Source organism: Plutella xylostella, chromosome 22 (assembly GCF_932276165.1).
Source record: "Plutella xylostella chromosome 22, ilPluXylo3.1, whole genome shotgun sequence".
Taxonomy (NCBI): Eukaryota; Metazoa; Arthropoda; class Insecta; order Lepidoptera; family Plutellidae; genus Plutella; species Plutella xylostella.
In genome coordinates this window covers 5,982,470-6,001,581 of record NC_064002.1, presented here as the reverse complement: position 1 = coordinate 6,001,581, position 19,112 = coordinate 5,982,470, and the positions used below count along the sequence as shown (strand labels likewise).

The 19,112-nt window shown below is 38.5% G+C and overlaps 3 protein-coding genes across 4 annotated transcripts; 2 read left to right on the top strand and 1 right to left on the bottom strand.

Annotated features, from left to right (window-relative positions):
- Positions 1 to 4,378: 4,378 nt before the first annotated feature.
- On the top strand, positions 4,379 to 5,473 carry LOC105382729 (protein anon-73B1). Its single transcript, XM_011552657.3, has 2 exons — positions 4,379 to 4,625; positions 5,087 to 5,473. The coding sequence occupies exons 1-2, from the start codon at positions 4,479 to 4,481 to the stop codon at positions 5,186 to 5,188; spliced, it is 249 nt and encodes an 82-aa protein (XP_011550959.1). The 5' UTR covers positions 4,379 to 4,478; the 3' UTR covers positions 5,189 to 5,473.
- Positions 5,474 to 6,050: 577 nt separating this feature from the next.
- Positions 6,051 to 13,321, bottom strand: LOC105382730. Of its 2 annotated transcripts, XM_048629182.1 has the most exons (7): positions 13,063 to 13,321; positions 12,523 to 12,719; positions 11,861 to 12,011; positions 10,731 to 10,862; positions 10,353 to 10,492; positions 9,077 to 9,099; positions 6,051 to 8,287 (listed from the first exon to the last, which is right to left on the bottom strand). In XM_048629182.1, the coding sequence occupies exons 1-7, from the start codon at positions 13,296 to 13,298 to the stop codon at positions 6,656 to 6,658; spliced, it is 2,511 nt and encodes an 836-aa protein (XP_048485139.1). In that variant the 5' UTR covers positions 13,299 to 13,321; the 3' UTR covers positions 6,051 to 6,655. The 2 variants fall into 2 exon arrangements, with proteins under 2 accessions (XP_048485139.1, XP_048485140.1); XM_048629183.1 differs by lacking the exon at positions 9,077 to 9,099 and having other exon boundaries at positions 10,330 to 10,492.
- Positions 13,322 to 13,494: 173 nt separating this feature from the next.
- Positions 13,495 to 18,398, top strand: LOC105382731. The gene is made up of 5 exons (XM_011552659.3): positions 13,495 to 13,718; positions 16,337 to 16,449; positions 17,055 to 17,230; positions 17,555 to 17,744; positions 17,830 to 18,398. The coding sequence occupies exons 1-5, from the start codon at positions 13,683 to 13,685 to the stop codon at positions 17,987 to 17,989; spliced, it is 675 nt and encodes a 224-aa protein (XP_011550961.3). The 5' UTR covers positions 13,495 to 13,682; the 3' UTR covers positions 17,990 to 18,398.
- The last annotated feature ends 714 nt before the right edge of the window (positions 18,399 to 19,112 follow it).

Below are 19,112 nucleotides of genomic sequence, written 5' to 3'. Positions count from 1 at the left end.
CCGAATGGATGGAACCAGTGAAATACTTTGCAACAATATTTAAAAGCTGTAAAATGTAGAATATCGATCCAGGCCGCTGAGGCTCAGGTCAGCACATGCTGACTAGGGTATGTAATTCTGGACTGACCTCAGAAATGCAGCAGCCGACCCTGGAGCCTCGAGGACCTGCTCAGTCAGCCCTGTACGACGACACGGCCTGCAACACCTGGCGCGGCATCTAGTCCTTGGAACGAGGAGTGGTGCTTGAAGGGAAGATAATTTTACTAAATATCTCAGCCTCATCAGCTACTGGAAAAGATTAGATGAAGGCTGTGACACTGGCGGATAACTAAGTATTCAGTTTTTCAAAACATGATGCAGGTCACTATATTCATATTCTAGATTGACAAGTAACACACAGTCTAATTTTGTATTCTAACTAACTCGGCGGTTAACGAGTTCCTGTGCAGTCCTACTAGGAAGGAAAGTTATTTTATAAGCCTTTGCACCGATTTTGTGGGCTACTATCATTCTGTATCATCATGTGTGAATATTATGAGCTCTGGCAGCATTCCTTGGTAGATGACATCAATTAATAAAGATTGATTAACACAACAATAACAATTATAATAGTTGATAAATGAAACCCGGCTAACATGTCTTAACTGGGTAAGTAAATGATCAGTCATGCCACCAGGATAAGTAAAATGTTCAGTACTTCATATGAAAAACATTAACAAGGCCACCTTTAGGTATGTTCGTCAACACTACGGGCAGGTCTCGGCCAAAACCTTAAGGCTTCGCCTTGTTGCTGCACTTCAAAGGTACGTAGGTAGGTACCTACTTACATTGTTGTAGATTCGATTTTGAAACCATTAAGTCAACCTAGATAAAACAAAATAAAATAGCTCGATTAAATAAAGATGGTACGTAAAGATGTTAGTTGTACCTGATCAGACCTGATGCAACGACAGCCAACATAGACTCTCTAATCTGTGGAAGCAACAATCATGGTGGCGGGAACATGGACAGTTGGACGAGCCACCTCGAGCCTGACTTATCAATCAGAACTGACAGTTCGCCAACAGCAGATAGCTTGCGGCTATCTATAGGTAAACTTAGGTAGTTAGCTATACCCAAGAAAAAGTCCTTGGACATCGATATGACAGTGGAACGGCGAATAACTGTGACATTCTTTACTTGTTGTTGTTGTTGTCCAGCTAAGGAAGGTTACCTACTTCAGCGACCTGGTGTTGCATTCTGAAAGAACTGCGAAGAGTTAATATTATGACTAATAATTATTACTTATTTAGAAAGTTTTCAGCAAACTCTAATAAATCAAGCAGCTACCACGTCACCGCTGCCCGGTTATAACTCTGTACTAGCTTAGTAGATATATTTACCAGTTCTAGCATTCAGCTAGAGGCCAGAGAGCTCCTAAATGAGATGCGAGTACGAGCATGACACAAGTAATTTTTTTACTTGGTAACTAGTTACGTAACTAACTGAAAGATCCATAAAACAGTTGAGGATTACTCAAAATGGAATTGTGAAAACGGCACGTCTGCATCTTAACCAGTCAGTCTAAGTAGTTTCAGCAGATACAGTGTTGAAAAATAGTTATGAAACGTTTGCGCCAGAATCGAATTAAAAATACATTTTCATTAGAGAAGCCGTTTAGGCATGAATAGGTACTTTCACACTTTGGATTGTGCTCCAAATGATGACCTTCGAAATTCATAGAAATTTAATGACGACTGCCATTGTTTATTATCTAGCCCCGTACATTGAGTAGGGCTGCGGCTACACGTGATGTGATACACAGTACACAGTAGGTATATGCATGTTCCCAAAATAGTGGAAGTTATAATTTTACCAAAAGGTAGTCGTCTCGTGCAAGAGCACCGTTACTCGATTTATTCGATACACCACTAGTAGACAGCTGCTGCGTAGGAGGTTCACGCATTTTTCAACAAAGAGCTCGGATACACACTCACAATTCACTGGGACATAACGAAGACAGCTAATATGGTGCCACTCAGAAACCGCGATGACACTCCGATCATGATCACCCGACAGTAGGATCATAATAAATTCGGTAACTTGTGAAGCGGTATGGTATAGCAACAACGACTTTCACGAAATCAGGAATTAGCTCAGTGCTTTTAGGTTGAACACTCGCCGGTGGGATTCACTTTGCTCACAGCCGAGAAAAGAAAAGACTCAAAGCTGGAATCTGCCGATGTGTCATGACACTTAAGATAGTGTCTGGGTGGGTCACTTTATATGACGAAAAACGAACTTTCAGTGCACTGCGGCGCGAGCCGCTCTATCTGTTTGTATGTATTAAACGTGCCGATTGCACGACAGCTCTCGTTCGTTCGTTTCTCATCAGTATAGAGTAACGCTCCTGTACTTACCGTGCGTCACCATTCCCATGAGCAGTCCAATGATCTTTAGGCAGTTTAGAACAAAAGCTGCATTAGACAGTTTCTTCAGCAGAGACATCGAAATAAAAAAAAAATAAAAAAAATTATTGCACAACTATCCCCAGGAGCAGTCTACAGGTCACTCAGAAGAAAGCTGCTTTAATAGAATACCCTACCTCAGCGGAGGCATCAAATTGAAGTGCTATAACACTTTTAGAAGCGGTGCACGTTACCCGATTTGTCGTCATCCATGCCGATGCGGCTACGGCGACTGCAGGTGGTTACTCAGGCTTCGTTGGTGTGCCCTTGTATGGCTAACATGACCAACCTTGGCAGTAAACGTTCGTCTGCATATGCCAAAATCACTGATGAATAGCGCACGTTACTCGATACCTTCTAAATAAGTCACTCATAATGATGGCTGATGATGATGATGATGACCGTGCTAGCAATAGTGCAGGCGGTTCCGCTGAGCATAAAATCTCTTCCCAGACAGGGGGCGTTTGGATCTGGCAACCAGAACAGGAGTGCCAGGTGTGCGCAGCGATGCAGGTGGGACAACACAGCCGCCAGGGCAGGAGTGCATGGCTGGGTCTATGCAGCGGTGCAGGTAGTACAAACCGGTGGCCAGGGCCAGGACCGGGTGTACGCTGCGATGCCGGTGGCACAAAACGGTGGCCAGGGCCAGGTGTACAGCCGCCAGGGCAGGAGTGCATGGCTGGGTCTATGCAGCGATGCAGGTACCACAAACCGGTGGCCAGGGCCAGGACCGGGTGTACGCTGCGACGCAGGTGGCACGAGACGGCGGCCAGCGCAGGAGCACAGGGCCGGGTGTATGCTGCGATGCAGGTGGCACGAACCGGTGGCCAGGGCAGGAGCGCAGGGCTGGGTGTACGCTGCGATGCAGGTGCCACGAGACGGCGGCCAGCGCGGGAGCACAGGGCCGGGTGCAGGTTACACGAAACTTCAATTTCACCGAATCGGCCTGCCTACCCTCAGCGGGTAGGTACCGGCGGATCAAATTACTCGCCGCACATGCCACAATGTCCCAACATACTGAAACTCGGAGCCACGTGCTTCCTGTAAAAAATCCTATGACGGTCCTGGAAAGCTCCTGTTTGTAAAGCCTTACATAAGCTATAATCAAGTGCATTATTGTAATAGCAAAGTTTTTATCAACTGTTTTCTAAAAATATTAGAAATTGAGGGTAGAAAAATATATTTTTATAATTTTTTCCTGTATAAAATTAACATATGCTATACTTAAAGCGGTCATTCATGTAAGTATCTAGCTCAAGCGCCACTAGTAGGACCGGAATATGTGATTAATCATCACCACGACTATTGAATCGGACCCTACTGCGTGGGATAAAAACCCCAAGCGCCGGAGCATTATTACCAGTGGCTGAGCTTTTAAAAGCAGTAAATAATAGCATTTTACTCACGGCTTATCAACTCAAACCTTCGTTGCGAAATCCTCAGCAATGGCTGCGTGCGCAGCAGCCGGCAGGCCCCGCGCCGCCTGGTCCGCATCACGCTACAGCTCCCGGCAGCGAGGACTCCGCAAATTCAATATTATATTTTTCCCCGTCGGAGCGAAGCCGACGAGAACCGTGGCTACATTGAGCCATTTTGCCGAAGTGTTCACTTCAAAAATCAAAAACCAACTGAGGCGCGCGGGCGACTCACTCTATTTATATAGGCACCCGCGCCTTGCAAATTAAAGGTGGAGAGAAAAATGGACTTTATTTAACTGTCACTGTGACCCTTATGATGCCGAACACGGAGAAAGTCGAAACGCCATATCTCACAATGTTTAACTAGGTTTCAGATAGGCTCAGACTACATAATACTACAATTTTACTCTGGGAAGATATTTTCTGTCTGTGATTTGTGTTTCCTTTCTGACATTTAAATCCAATTTGACAGTTGTCATGTCAGTGTCACACTCAGGCCTGTCAGTGTCATGTGTCAACTGTCATTGCTTGCTTTTTCAAAGGCGAAGCATCATTTAAAATTACATTTATTTTGATTTTCATTACAATAAAAACTGCAACTTTCCCGTTCAAAATGATTCCGAGTGAGGTTTTCATGGACGACTACATGAGTGCCATAATACGCTATGGATTATACATCGGGGCAGTATTTCAAGTGGCCTGCCTGTTCGCCTGCGTGACTTTAACTGATGAACAGAGTGATCATCATCAACATGACAAAGTAAGCCTATTTCCTTCTATTTTTGTGTCGATTCGTTGAACTACAGGGACCATTCTATATCAAAAGGCGCCGTACATACGCAGCTGGTAGTCTTTGTGTAATGAAGTGCTGTGTGTTGTATTTGTGCCCACACAGGACTACTATTTTAATTTCATAAGTAGACCTACTCAATCATAGGGTAGAATCTGTCTGATAGCATTATTATTGTAAACAAGCTACTTACACTAAGCTATGACTGGTTGGCCTAAGGACCAATCACTGGATTTGGAGTATAGTTTGTCACCAAGCATGGTTTGAGGATTTGTCACACTGACTACCCATCTATAACATCCTGGGAAATTGAGACACAACTAAACATTTATTGGAGTTGATGAATTAATGGTTTTATGGTGATATTAGTGGTTAATGATTTGAAAGTGTTCAAATATATATATTTTTAAAGTTGTTTATATTTTTTCCAGGCATTCACTGATAGTTCCGAGTGCAGCTCAGAACAATCCTCTCCGGGCCACAGACCAGCCATTTCGAGGCCGCGACGTCATGACAAAAAGAAGAGGCGTTAGTGGAAACGATTCATAAAATAATTTTACTAAAATATTATTGGAATAGAATCTCACATTATGTATTAATGTTTAGACTATGCAAGTGGTTTGAAAATGTAAGATTTTATTAACTTAAACCGTAGGCAAAGCAACTTTTGTTGATCTAGCAGCCTCCACGGAGCAGTAGCCCAACATTTGTGGTTCTTGGCTGAACCTCTATATTTTGGTTGAGACATTAAGATTTAAAAATAAGATATTATTGTGTTGGTTACTTTTCTAAATCAGTCAGTTCTTGTACATGTTACTCAGTCATTTAATCATCAGTACCTAATAGTACCTATGTATGAGAGTGATAGAGCATAGTGCTCTGCACTAACGTTGATACTAATCATTTATATATTTTTTTGTCAACTATATTTTAATGTATTAGTAACTCGATTTATTTACCTAATGATAAGTTTAAGTATTTTGATCTCATGAAGCATTCAATTCAATAAAAAATATAATCATAGCAATAACGATTGTTTTATTATAAACATATTCTGTGAGGTATGGATTAGGATACTATTAAAAAAACAAGTGCAGTTCAAAGCATTTATTGGGTGGACTAGAATAAATCCAATGGTTTGAGTATGACAGATTTATTTTGTATGACAAGTAGAAAATATGTACCTACATACATAAATCTTAACTTTTACTCGTATGAGTAAGTATAAATTATTCAACATTTTGTACATAAAAAGCTTAAGTACTCAATTACTTAAACAAAGGCACATACATTTCATAAAGAGTGTTATTAGCACCAACAGTTGCATAATTATTTATGATAGCTATAAATATAACATTTGTAAATAAAAATCTAAGATAATTTGGTTATTTATTAAAATATGTAAATAATATAAATTGTATCATAAATACACTGACTTTAGTGATTCAATTTATGTTCAGAAGTACCTACCTATGTATTAACTTAGTATAGTACCTAACTTCATTTGTTTATCTTAACATGATGTACCTATGACAAATTTACTGATATAATAATTAATCAACAAAATGTTGTTTAAATTGTAATGGTAACATTATTCATATAACTACTGGTAATTGCATTAAATCTTAAATAGGTACATAATATTATTAAGGCACTTTTATTATTTGGCATGGCACACAGCATTATTGTTCCTTAATGCATTTTTACATATTATTATTTATTTGGCATTACAAAATCACATTATTAAACATTTAGCACGTGAATAGGTATATGACATAAATATTGCTGCGACTAAATGCGGAAAGAAAGCAGATAGAATTAAAACAATAAAAGCAAATTAAATATTATTATGTGAGTTTGTACTTATATCTAAAGTGGACATAATATAAGTTACCAATTTATTAAATGATCACTTTAGATAAGTACATGCTAATTTTACACAATGAAACGTTATAGAAGCTGTACATTTAAATGCAAATGATTAAAAAAGCGCGTGTTTACTAACTAGTGGTTAAATTAATATTACGGTTCTTCAATGCATGCACCAAATTGTTTTCTGACAAGAATGCCTTAAATGCATTGAGTTTCTTAAAACAGATTGTGACACAACAGGCTTTTGATGTGATATCACCATTGCCGCAGCAAGCGGACGCTTCTTTGGTGTTACAATTATCTTGATTACGACTGCAATTAGACTGGCTACTATTAGACTGGATACCGAAGATACTATTATCTTCAGTATTAGTACAGCATTTGGCTTTACTGTTATCACCGTTGCTTTCCGTTTTGCACGAGCATTTTATACTGTCAATGACGTCGTCGGGAGATTTTTCGTCTATCTCGCATTCGTGAAGAGTGTAAACTCCAAGTTCTTCGAGGGTAGAATTTGCGTGTCTGCGATGGTAGTCCAAGAAGGTGTTGTGGTTGGAGTCCGTGGCCTTTCCGCATCCGACGGCGCATTTCATTGTGGCATGGTCGCACTTACAATCGACGCACGAGCATTTGTCCTCTGTACACTTACCTTTCTTATCAGGACACTTAGGCCTGTTTTTCTCGGTAGATGTACAGTTGCGACATTCTCCATTGGACGGGTCGCAAGCGCAGTTCGTGCAAGAGCAAATTCCTGCGTCGGCGGCCAACTGCTCCAAGGCATTCCGCTTCGCTATTTCTTTACCGAATATGTTTTCGGTGCGAACCACATACATGTCTGAGGGCGGCTCGTTGTCAAACAGAAGAGTGTCCTCTAATGCCAGATCAGTGTTGAAAAGAACAGAATTGGCAGGGTTAATCTCGATGTTCAGTTGTTCTTTTATCGGTGAAGGCGTTTGGAGGGATCTGTCCTCAATCACTAACTCATCAGGGGTTTTGAAGAAACTGTTCAAGTCATCGAGCTTATTTGGCGCCAGATTTGACACTAATTCGCTGTCGTTGAAGACTTTTTCATTCACGTCGAGTACGGTAGGTGTGTTAAGATCGAAGGAGTTTTGTGAGAGTACATTAGCAGATGGGCCTTCGTTATTCAAGTCTATGTAGCTTTGCATGTGTGTAGGCACGAATGTAGCCAGTGTGAATATGCTTTCTGGGGTTTTCTCTTTGATACTGACTGGGGTCTCTGATATGGACGCTGCTAGAGCACTGACATCTACCCAAGGAGCCTGCACTTCAATTTCATTGGCCAAAGCCAGTTGCATTGCTTTAGACTTGCCTTCTGTTATGTGTTTTGGGCCATCCACTGGTAACGTTATGTCGATAGAATTTAATGTGCCAACATCCATCCAAGTATTTTCAACTGGCAAGATATTCTTCTTGTTGTGTTTTTCATTGAATGGTGCCAGGTTCACATCCAAGCCGGTCAAATCGAACCCATCCACATTTAAGTTGTTGGCAACGTTTAGTTTCTCTACATTGGTGTTAGCTGAGCTATCAAACAGAAGTTCTGTGATATCCACATTGTTATTGGATAAAGGATCAACTCTAGTGAGGTCTTCCAAGCTGCCTTCGTCAGTGGAGTTTGATTCAGTGCTGATTTTCCCGAAAGACTCTAGCAGAACATCCCAATTCATGATCTCGTTAGCTGGTTTTGCTTGTTGTAGTTCTACTATTTTTATTGTTGGTGTTCCTTCGATGGCAACCTGAAAAGGAAAATAGTGTAGTTAGTATCTTAGAAGCTTATATTTTATGGTATGATCACTTTGGACTTCTGGACTGAATAAGTTGATTAGAATTTGTTTAAGGATGTAAAGCTCTTAGGTACGGGACTGATAAAATCGTAAGAAAAACCTCGCATATTGTTTAGATTTCTAGTGCAGCGCGTATACCGCTAGGAGGCGACTCTCCCGCGCTATAAAAAATGTACTCGCCACTACTCGACGCAGTAAAAGATGCACACTGCTTGCTCAAACCCTGTGCCCATAAATACTGCATTACTTGCTAACCAAGATAATTCACCGAGACAGAACAATAGATTTTTAACTGTCTGTAATTTCCCGGGATGTTAGGGGTCATCACGACCCATTACGTCCCCACTGCTGGGGCACGGGTCTCCTTCCAATAAAGGAAGGGTTTAGGCCTAGTCCACCACGCTGGCCAAGTGCGGGTTGGTGGACCCCAACACAAGCAAGCTTGTGCTGAGAGAGTTGTCGGATAAGTGGGCAACCCGACTGTCAAATGTTTTCAAACCGCCCGAAGGCCTCTGACTAGGCTTAACGACTGCTGCCGAAGCAGCAACCGGGACCCACGGCTTAACGTGCCGTCCGAAGCACGGAAGCGTCCAGAAAAGCACCACTTGAAATTGGTCACCCATACACCCATCCAATGGCTGACCGTGTCAGTTGTTGTTTAACCTCATCGATCAGTTACGATCACTGAGGCCCGCTCGACTACGGACGCTTCATGTTAGGGGTAAAGTTACATAAATATACCTGGTGTTTCTTAGCATGCGCCCGGAGGCTGTGCGGCGTGAAGGAGGCCCGCGTCTTAATTGCGCCCCGTGCCACGCCAGGACGTATTCAGAGGTCATCCATTAGTCAACTTACACAAACAGAGCTACACAACACACCTGATGTTTCTTACTATGCGCCCTGAGGCTGTGCGGCGTGGAGAAGGCGCGCCGGCAGCCGGGCGGTGTGCGTGCGCGCGTGCGCCTTCAGGTGGCGTGAGGCTGTGAACCACTTCTCACAACGAGTGGACTATCGTACACTATGCATAGCTTGATTTTGACGCATTCATATTACCACTTCTCACAACGAGTGGACTATTGTACACTATGCGTTGCTTGATTTTGAATATTTTGACGCATTCATATTTAAAATGCGTTCTAAGGGCCAAGTGTATGTTTTCCATAACCGATCGAGCAGTGAAAATCTACTCAAATTTGTTTACCGCTCGATCGAGCGGCCTATCGCACACTCGTCGCTCGATTTTGACGCATTCATAATGAAAATGCGTTCTTGGACCAAGTGTATGCAGTAAAAATGGACTCAAATTTGTACGAGCTTGTGCAGCGTATACCAATAGATGGCGCCACTACTAGAACGGAGTAAAAACTGCGCACTGCTCGATTACATAAATAGTACACTGCATTAAGTTTTACATAATATACCTACCTGATGTGTCTTAGCATGCATCACTAACATTTCCCAAAACAACGATTCCAGCACGTCTTTATAGGTCGTCCAACAGTCTAGTTACCTAAACAGAACTATATAACACACCTGATGTTTCTTACTATGCGCCCTGAGGCTGTGCGGCGTGGAGAAGGCGCGCCGGCAGCCGGGCGGTGTGCGTGCGCGCGTGCGCCTTCAGCTGGTGCGACGCCGTGAACGACCTTTCACATCGAGTAGTCTATCGCATACTATAGTGTCGCTATTTTGACAAATTCGTATTGAAAATGCGCTCTGAGGGCCAAGTGTAGATCGAGCAGTCATAATCGACTCAAATATGTAGGTATACCGCTTGCTCGATTAAGCATCTTATCGCACACTATAGCGTCGATCGGTTTTTACGCATTTATAAAAAAATGCGTTCTGCACACTACTCACAAACGTGACAAAAGTTTTGCATCGCGCTCACTCACATCGCGCAGCCTCAACAGCGAGCGCGACGGAGAACTTTTGGGGACGTCTTCAGACGTCGTCCATTAGTCAACTTACACAAACAGAACCACATAACACACCTGATGTTTCTTGCTATGCGCCCTGAGACTATGCGGCGTGGAGAAGGCGCGCCGGCAGCCGGGTGCGGCGCACGCGTGCGGGCGCGCGCCGGTGTGCGTGCGTGCGTGCGCCTTTAGATGGTGTGAGGCTGTGAAGGATTTCTCGCAGCCGTCGCTGCGGCATCTGTGGACGGGGAAAATTGTGAAATGGCTGTTTTATGTGCAGTTATAACAAGTCAAGGTCGGCGCCCATTATTGGCAGGCAGGGTTTTTGGTGATAAATGGCATTGTACATTAACTCCATGGGAATATAACAGAAAATTTCCATGATACGTATAGGTGTCACATAAGTTGCAGTAATTCCGTCTATCCCGATAATATTTTTAAAAAACTATGTAGCATCAGTATAGATAGGTACGTACTTATAAGGTCTCTCTTGTGTATGAGTTCGTATATGCTTCTTGAGATCACTCAGTGTTGTGAAGAATTTGCTGCAGCCATCAGTTTGACAGTTGAAAGTATCTCCGCTGTGTAGACGTTGGTGTGCTCGTAATCTGAAGATCAGAAATAGTTGTCTGAAGATAATGAATAGTAAAGTAGGTATAATGAAATAAACACCGAAATAGTCAAGATATCTCATGTTCACCGAGTGACTCTGAACCTTTTAAAACTCTATCCCTATTTATTTATAATCTCTGCACAATATGTTTACAAATACTTATCATATCCCATTACCTACACTTCTAATATGTTTGGCAAACATCCAAATCATGCATCACAGTCTTACTTTAGTAATGTTGTGAGCTTTCTAAGCACCCATTAAAATATCTCTTTTGACATGCTTTATCTACCTAATATTTCAATAGGTAGCTACTTAGTAAATTATAGTTGTGATTGTTGTGAATAATGAGGTGCATAAAAGCAGTAGCAGATTATAAACCTTCAGTACATATTGGGCAGTCACCAAATAACAACTAAGGCCTGGGTCTCCTATTTTCGCTGTAGGTCGCGTCCAGCGCGCTGGAGCGTCACGCCGTAGGCCGCTTCACGATGCTCATTATAGAAATGTACTGATGCGGTCTCCCTCACACGCCGACGTTGGCGCGTAGATGTAGTGAGCATCGTGACGCGGCCTACGGCGAGACGCTGGACGCGACCTACGGCGCGGAATAGGAGACCCGGGCCTAATATGACTGGCTAATCTAATCACCACACAAATCCTACTCCAGCTCTAGTTTTTTCACCAGCACTCTAAGAATAATCGGAAATAGTCCTATCCATAAAGGGAGATTATTTTTAAAATGTTAAATAAGAACAATTCTTAAATACAAGTTCTTAACCCATAAAATGGCAGTAAATTTATGTAGGTGGGATACAACTGAGTCTATAATATTGATACATGGAGCAACTGTTCATAAGTATTTACTCTTTATCTATAGTTTCATCAGTTTTAGTTCAATTGAAATAACAAATAACCTTTATTTATTCAGCACATATTTTTCAATATACTTGTTGATTGTGAAATATACATCTAGTAGTAAAACATACCAACCTGTACAAAGTGTTGAAAGCTTTCTTACACCCGCCTATGTTGCACACAAATGGTTTTGCTTTGGTGTGAGCCCGGACATGGATCTTCAGACTGTATGATGTAAGAAATGCTTTATCACATCCTGGCATTGAGCATCTGAACCTGTATTCTCCTGAAAATTTGAAAAAGTAAGTTGTTACTAGATTTACGCATTAATTTATTTTTTATCATCAAACTATACCAAAATATGTTGTATGATGATTTATTTGTCTGTTAGATCAATAACACCCCTTTTACATGATAATGATGTTGATTCTGAAGGCAGAAATTCTAATTTTAACGCTGTCAAACTAAAAAAATTGCTAGCATAAAATGACATTTACGGAAACAATCATAGAGTCGAATTTTAAACAAAGAAATTAAGGTTTTGACATTGCTAAATTTAAAATTTCTGCCTTCAGAATTGATACCAATGTCATATATTATATGTCATCTCCATATTATATTCTTGACAGATGTGTCAGAAGTCAACAACTAATCCCTTATTGTTATGATCTAACAGAGTATGGTGAAACTGGGGCTTAGTGCTGGGGTGGGACATCAAGTTTATTATGTAGGTATTGTGCTGTGAAGCTCTCAGTTTCTATTTCATGACATCTACAACTCAAAGAATAATAGCAGACCTTTATGTGTTTTCATGTGTGTGCGGAGGTTGCCAACGGTGCTGTATGTTCTCGAGCAGGTGTCATACTCACACCGGTACCTCGCACCACCGTCTCCAATGTCATTAATTTTGCGCTTACTTCTATCTGCATTGGACTTTGATGTTTCATTGTCAATATCAGTACTACTGTGGGTGTCATTTTCATTTTCGTTTTTCCTACAAATAAACAGATATTTAATATTAATCAGTTAATTTAGTCTATACAACAGTGGAATAATCTGGAACAAACCCAATAGTCATCAGTAAACTATTATCTAGGTATCCAATTCATAAATTCATGATGGTAATGGACCAAAATAGAATGCCCAAAAATGAAAATAGACGGAAAAGGGATGGGAATACATGAAACGCAATGGTGCGAGCGAGATGGAAATTAGTTTGACAAACAGCTGTTTGAAAACTGAGCAACTTTAGGGGAACTTAAAACTGTTGTTTTATTGCAATTTAAAGGACTACAGAGATAATTACTGTAATTTCGGCTAACTCAGTGATAACTCACGGTATTATTCCAGTGTTTTCCTTAGAAATTGAGTCCTCTGGAGATATTTTAGTTTTCGTCGATGAAAAGCTTTTTTCGTCATAATTATGCAAGCGTATATCTTGGAATTCCCTCTCGAATGCTTCATACTGAGTGTCTGTATTTGAATGTATAGAAAAATCCTGAGTAAATAAATTTATTTCGTTATTTTGTTTTGGTGTTTCAGACAAAGTGCTGTCACCGGGCCATGCGGCCATGTTTGTTCCTAAAAAAATAATAGTGATGTGCATGTTTCTAACGTCAATCGGAAAACAGTCTAGGAAAAACCGGTATAATTAAAATTTCGTCTATGTCATTGTATAGTAGTTTCGAACTAACACGCTAGATGGCATTGTTTTGGTATTTTTTATGAAATAATATCTCTGCTACAAGGTGGATAATGGCACAGCAGAGATTCCCGGCCGAACCGTCCCGTTATAATGAACACCACTTGTTGTCTGCTTGGGTAGTGCGCCGACCGCAACCGCACGCCCTTCCTTTGGACGCGAATGTATCGTCCTCACATTCGATGAAATTTCGCATATAAAAGTGACTTACACATAACAGAGTTGTAATATTAGTGTTATTGTATCAGTTACAAAATGTGTTCCAAGCTAATAGTTTATTATGTAAACTTGGTAAGTACCTACCCCATATTAATTTAAGGATTACTTTTATAAATGTTTTGAATTATTTATGTTAGTACCTACTTAACCGAGATAATAAGTTAAAAGTAGAAGTGATGCGTAAATTTTAATTCATTGTTTTAAACCCATGATAGGTACCTACCTATGTGATAATAATAATAATTACATATATGTAGGTATTTAAGCTTTTATGTGGGTATGGTATTAGTACCTAGACCTACCTACCAAAATAATCTGTAGTAATTTTTACCTTTTACAATTTTTTTCAATATTCAGTAAATACTTATTTAAAATATTTCTAAGCAAAAATGGCACACACTGTGTAAGGTATCTTCACCTCGATGTCAAAATAAAGAAGATTTAAGTATACTTAAAAAATAAAGATATTATTACCAACTGAATTTTAGCAATATGTGTCTATAGCTACGTAGGTTCCTACTTCACTTTACTTCAAAAGTACGCTCACGATTCTACAAAATGGACCAAACCGTTACAATGTTGAAATATATTCAACACAAAACCTAGCTCTTCTGCCAATACCACAACTTTCTATCTGACAATTTTTACCAAAGAATAACTTTTGAGTTAACTATGTTTACTGCCGTTGTCTAAGAATGAGTAAAGTAGCATCCGCTGCATGGTCTACTGACTCATTGGCTATGCATGCGGAGCAGACAAACCGTTCAGGAAGATAGGTAAAAAAGGTAAAATATAAAACAAGCTGTGGGTGAAGTGTTATCTCCACTTTACAGTTAAGTACGGTGTCCGCTCGCCATCCAAGCATTAACGTGTCATTAGATAAAGGTGGCTGACCGGCATTATGTTACATATCTGCACTTTACACAATAAAAGGTATTGGCACACAAAAAATACCCTATACTCGTAGCTAGAAGAAGCCTATTACGTTGAAAATATGGCATAATAAAACATTATCGTATTATAAGTAACGATTGGATGAAATACCTACCTGCAGCAGATTCACAAAATGACATCCTACATATTACTGAACTAATAATCAAGGCGAACATTGAACGGTAAATATGTGATTCAAAAACTACAGTTTCGTATCAAAATCAAATGTGAGTAGGAACTGTATGATTATAAAAGTTACAGTAAGTAACTCATACATACTAACCTACCACAAAATTTTGTATTTTGTGGGTAAGTGCCTTCATCAAGAAAGAATCATAAAATTACTATGAAGCAACTAAAGCATGACGAATAAATTCCAAGTCTAGCAACTAAGCTCTAAGCTTCATGATAAACTACCGTTACCTTCCTTATTAGCTACTTTCCTTAGAAGAGCTAAACCAGTTTTGATACATATGAGGAGTCTGTCTCATACAATACTTACCAACTGTATAAAGGTCCTAATGCAGAAATAAAAAAAAACAGTGTTATTATTTTCAAATTACCTATTTTTAAAATTATTGTTAGCGAAAACATATTATGCGGGCTTTATCGCAAAAAATGTACCTATAATAAACTTTCTAGCAAATATCGGAGAAATTACTCTAAACATGAGAAAATTCAAAATGTGAAGCTTTCTCTAATAAACTTCAATCACGTATTTAACTGTGCTGAAGTAAATAGGAAAATGTTGTCCAAGAACGTGATGTCCATACAATAGACCCAAGAGATCGATGAGCACTTTCGCTATCCATAGTTGATCTAATTTCACTTTTTCATCATTTCCTAGATGCATAACCTGCCTACAATAAACCCCAGAGACTCTCATTGCTATGCATAACATTTATAATATTTAACTACTACATAACATTTATAATAAGGTAAATCCCAATTGCTTTGATACGGTACGTGGCTAATAATAAATTATTTGATTACCTTTAACAATACGGTAAATTACTGACTTCACTTTAAGATAGATTTTAAGAATGATTCGATGAGCTCTTTAATCAGAAATACAATTTAAGCGTATTGGTACTGTTGTCTTAAAGGTTGAATGACATTCATACATTTCTGACCTAGATACACTGACTGACACTTTCTTGACAACTTTTTCCTACACTTGTCCACCGCATTGTGAGCGTATCCAACTACCTACCTACAACCGGATCGGAGCACCTGTTTCAAAAAGTAACAAGTGTGTTTAGCTGTGGACCATTTAACATACATATTGAAATGAGATGCGTTTTTTTTATCAACACAATCTACGATAACGCAGTTTGTAAAGGAATTTTAATCAGCAAGTCACCAAAATCTTTAATAAACTATATATTAGTTATAAACAAAATATTATCTATCGCTGTTTGTTACTGTTATTTTGTATAGGTAGGTCGTCACTAGGCAACGGTATCAAAAGCAATTGATAAAATCGTATCACGATTATTCGACCATCATTATGAAGCCAAGTAAAGGAAGGCTTTGTTTCAAATGTGAAGTTGGTAACGGGAAGCAGGTCAATCGGCCGCGGCATACATACCGCAATGACAACCACTCACGCGCAGCACCCAGTCATTTTGTGTGACATTATCCGATATTGATTGTCCTCATTGTGCATCTTTGCATATTAATATTTTTTTTCTTTTACCGTGGTGTAAGCTTAAAGATTCATTGAAATTTCAATATTATTAATTTATGTTTTTCAGGCTCTTGTCATAAGCTGTGTCATCGCTGATTGCAGCCTCAGATTAAAATATGCGTGGGGTGATGCGTTAGAAGGTACAGACTGTCCTGGACCAGATGGAAGACCCTATCCTAGGTAATTAGTGTTTCTCCATTGCCTTATCCTTACATTCGGAGTGATTTAATAAATAGAAAATCTAAAAACACTAAAAATATAATTAGTACATACTCTTAGTAAAAAGTTGTTAATCCCTTATAATATTAATACTAGTTAATTTAAAATATTCTCAAGTGATGCTACCTTGATGGCATCAGTGTACCTATTCCCAATGCACATACACAGTTATTCCGTTATTTAGAACGCTCTGTCTACATTCCGTGTGAATTTTCCCACGACTCAACCTTATAAGTGTAATTTTCTTAACTGCAATTTTGAAATTATTGTTATTATCCTAGATTGCTTTACGTACTTCAATTTCGTACTTACTGTTTAATTTTACTGACCAATTTTTCTTCCCTTTATAGATAATGTCAGTTTATTTAAGCATTAAATTTTTTGTTTGTATACTTTTACAAAATGTAAAAACCCTACCGTTTTTATCATATACCAGAGGCTTGCTTTTTGTAGAATAAATCTGATTTGATGGTGAATCTTCCTTTGCACGATGTTGATGATGAACCGTTTAAATAAGATTTAATTTGTTATATTTATGTAAAAAAAGAATTGTTTAATGATTTCAGGCATTTAGTAAACAGAGCATTAAAATCTGGAATATGGGGACAGTCGGTGAGGCAAGCAAGATCTGGATTTCCAACAAGTAAAACCGTTGATCCATTAATAATGAGAAGAGCGCTTCTGGATGCTCACACGGAATACGCAATGCCGGCAAATACAAAAAATACTGGCAATAGAACTGGTAAGTTACTTATTTATTCTTATTTGGTTTTCCTTGACCAAAAAGTCTAAAAATAAATTGAATGGATATAGGTACCTACCTACCTACAATTGAATTAAAGTGATGCATGTATTCTGCATTATTACTTTCGTAGAGAGTGGATTGTCAGGCAGGGAAGGTTTTGATTTCCTCTGGTCGATATTCAATTGATTTTAATATTAATATTAATATTAAATATATAATAAATAAATATCTCGCAATAAGAGTAGCAAAACACTGGAGGAAGCTAGCTTAGTGCATTTTACACGATAGAAGAAGAATATTAATATTTATTTCTCATTCCAGCACGGGCGAGCAATATACCAGGACTAACGCCAATGACAAGTGGTAATTCATGTGGTGGCACACGACTTTGCCGCACGAGATACAACACTACAGCACCAATGTATGGCGTTTCTTTGACTTCTGGCCAACCAGTAACAATAGTTCAGAAGTTCCCGGATCTTCTTCAGCAAGTTGTTTTTGAAGTTTGCGAGTAAGTCATTGTACAATAAATTAAAGGCTACCAAAAATTGCTTATTTAACTTATTGTGTAACTTAAAAATATGTTTTTTTTACAGGTCCAGTGAATGCTCACTCATCCGTGGTTCCTGCACTCAGACGTATGTGCCGTATTTGTTCCTGGTCTTACCACTTGGCCCTGTGACTTTAACTGGTCAGGACTATGTACTCGTAGAATCAGGTTGTGTATGCCGGCCAGATCCGATAGGCACACCTTAGTTAGATATAATAGGATTAATTATTTAAACAATTTGATTTCATTTTGCCATTTGTAAAAAAACATCACGTCAATTTAAAAAATAAATACCCGCTAACTTTTACCTATAGGCTATGGTTCAAGCCTCAGCAAACTGTAATAGCACAAAAACCTTATAATATTTTAATAAACTATAACGGATATAAAAAGTTTGTACATTGATAACGCAATTAAACTGATTTACAGTATATAACTACTGACATCGATATTTGTATGAATATTCTCAAGAAATCGAATTATTTATGTGAGTGTGATTTTATATAAATAGTGAGTCTGAAATAAAATTTCTCAAAATGCATTTATTACATTTAAGTAAGTCATTATAAACAAATACCTAGTTATAAGTTTAATTTTAGAATATTTAATATTAGGCTAAGAAACATAATATATCATAATAATGATTTGTATAAACTTTGTATAAAAATTGCCAAAAAAATGAATTGAAAATTTTTTGGCCATTTTTATTTATTTGTTATACATAAGTATGTCTATAGACTGAAAAATTTACTTTTTGTTAATAAGTTATTTAAATTTTTATTTTTATTTCTATACAGTGTTAATAACTTTAATAATATTACCCATACCTATACATAATAAAACCGACATTAAACTCATTGGAAAAATTAAGAGTGATTTTTTGGTGTCAAAAAATATTTTTTTTAACTTATTGCATCGGTAAAATACAGGGTTATTGGTTAGTAGACTAGATCCTTTCAGGAGGTGATAGAGGAAGGCATTTTCAGTCGATTGAACCCAATAATGCATTATCCAAAACTTAACCATTTCTAACATATGTAATATTTAAGGTTTTTTAATCTTTTGCCAAAATTTTATGCTTAAAACCGAAAATAAAAAAAAACTAGCCTCATTTCAATAATTTTTTTGATTGTTTTGCATAAGTAACACCTTTATAAACTAATTAAAATAATCAAATGGGCATTATTCGACTTAAATTAGACATAATACCTCAAAATAGTTAAACATTTTGAAAAGATATTCAAAACGCACAAACAAATTAATTAAATGAAAAAAGAATTTCATTTTAACAGGAGTTTATTAAAGGTAGAATAATTTCTTTTAGTTCGC

Excerpts from the sequence above, each read along its gene's own strand:
- LOC105382729 (XM_011552657.3), top strand. The coding sequence starts at position 4,479 with ATGATTCCGAGTGAGGTTTTCATGGACGACTACATGAGTGCCATAATA. Across the intron at positions 4,626-5,086 it reads ATCATCATCAACATGACAAA|GCATTCACTGATAGTTCCGA; the intron begins GTAAGCCTATTT and ends TATTTTTTCCAG.
- LOC105382730 (XM_048629183.1), bottom strand. The coding sequence starts at position 13,298 with ATGGCCGCATGGCCCGGTGACAGCACTTTGTCTGAAACACCAAAACAA. Across the intron at positions 12,720-13,062 it reads GAAAACACTGGAATAATACC|GAAAAACGAAAATGAAAATG; the intron begins GTGAGTTATCAC and ends GTTTATTTGTAG. Across the intron at positions 12,012-12,522 it reads ACACATGAAAACACATAAAG|GAGAATACAGGTTCAGATGC; the intron begins GTCTGCTATTAT and ends TCAAATTTTCAG.
- LOC105382731 (XM_011552659.3), top strand. The coding sequence starts at position 13,683 with ATGTGTTCCAAGCTAATAGTTTATTATGTAAACTTG. Across the intron at positions 16,450-17,054 it reads GATGGAAGACCCTATCCTAG|GCATTTAGTAAACAGAGCAT; the intron begins GTAATTAGTGTT and ends TAATGATTTCAG. Across the intron at positions 17,745-17,829 it reads GTTGTTTTTGAAGTTTGCGA|GTCCAGTGAATGCTCACTCA; the intron begins GTAAGTCATTGT and ends TTTTTTTTACAG.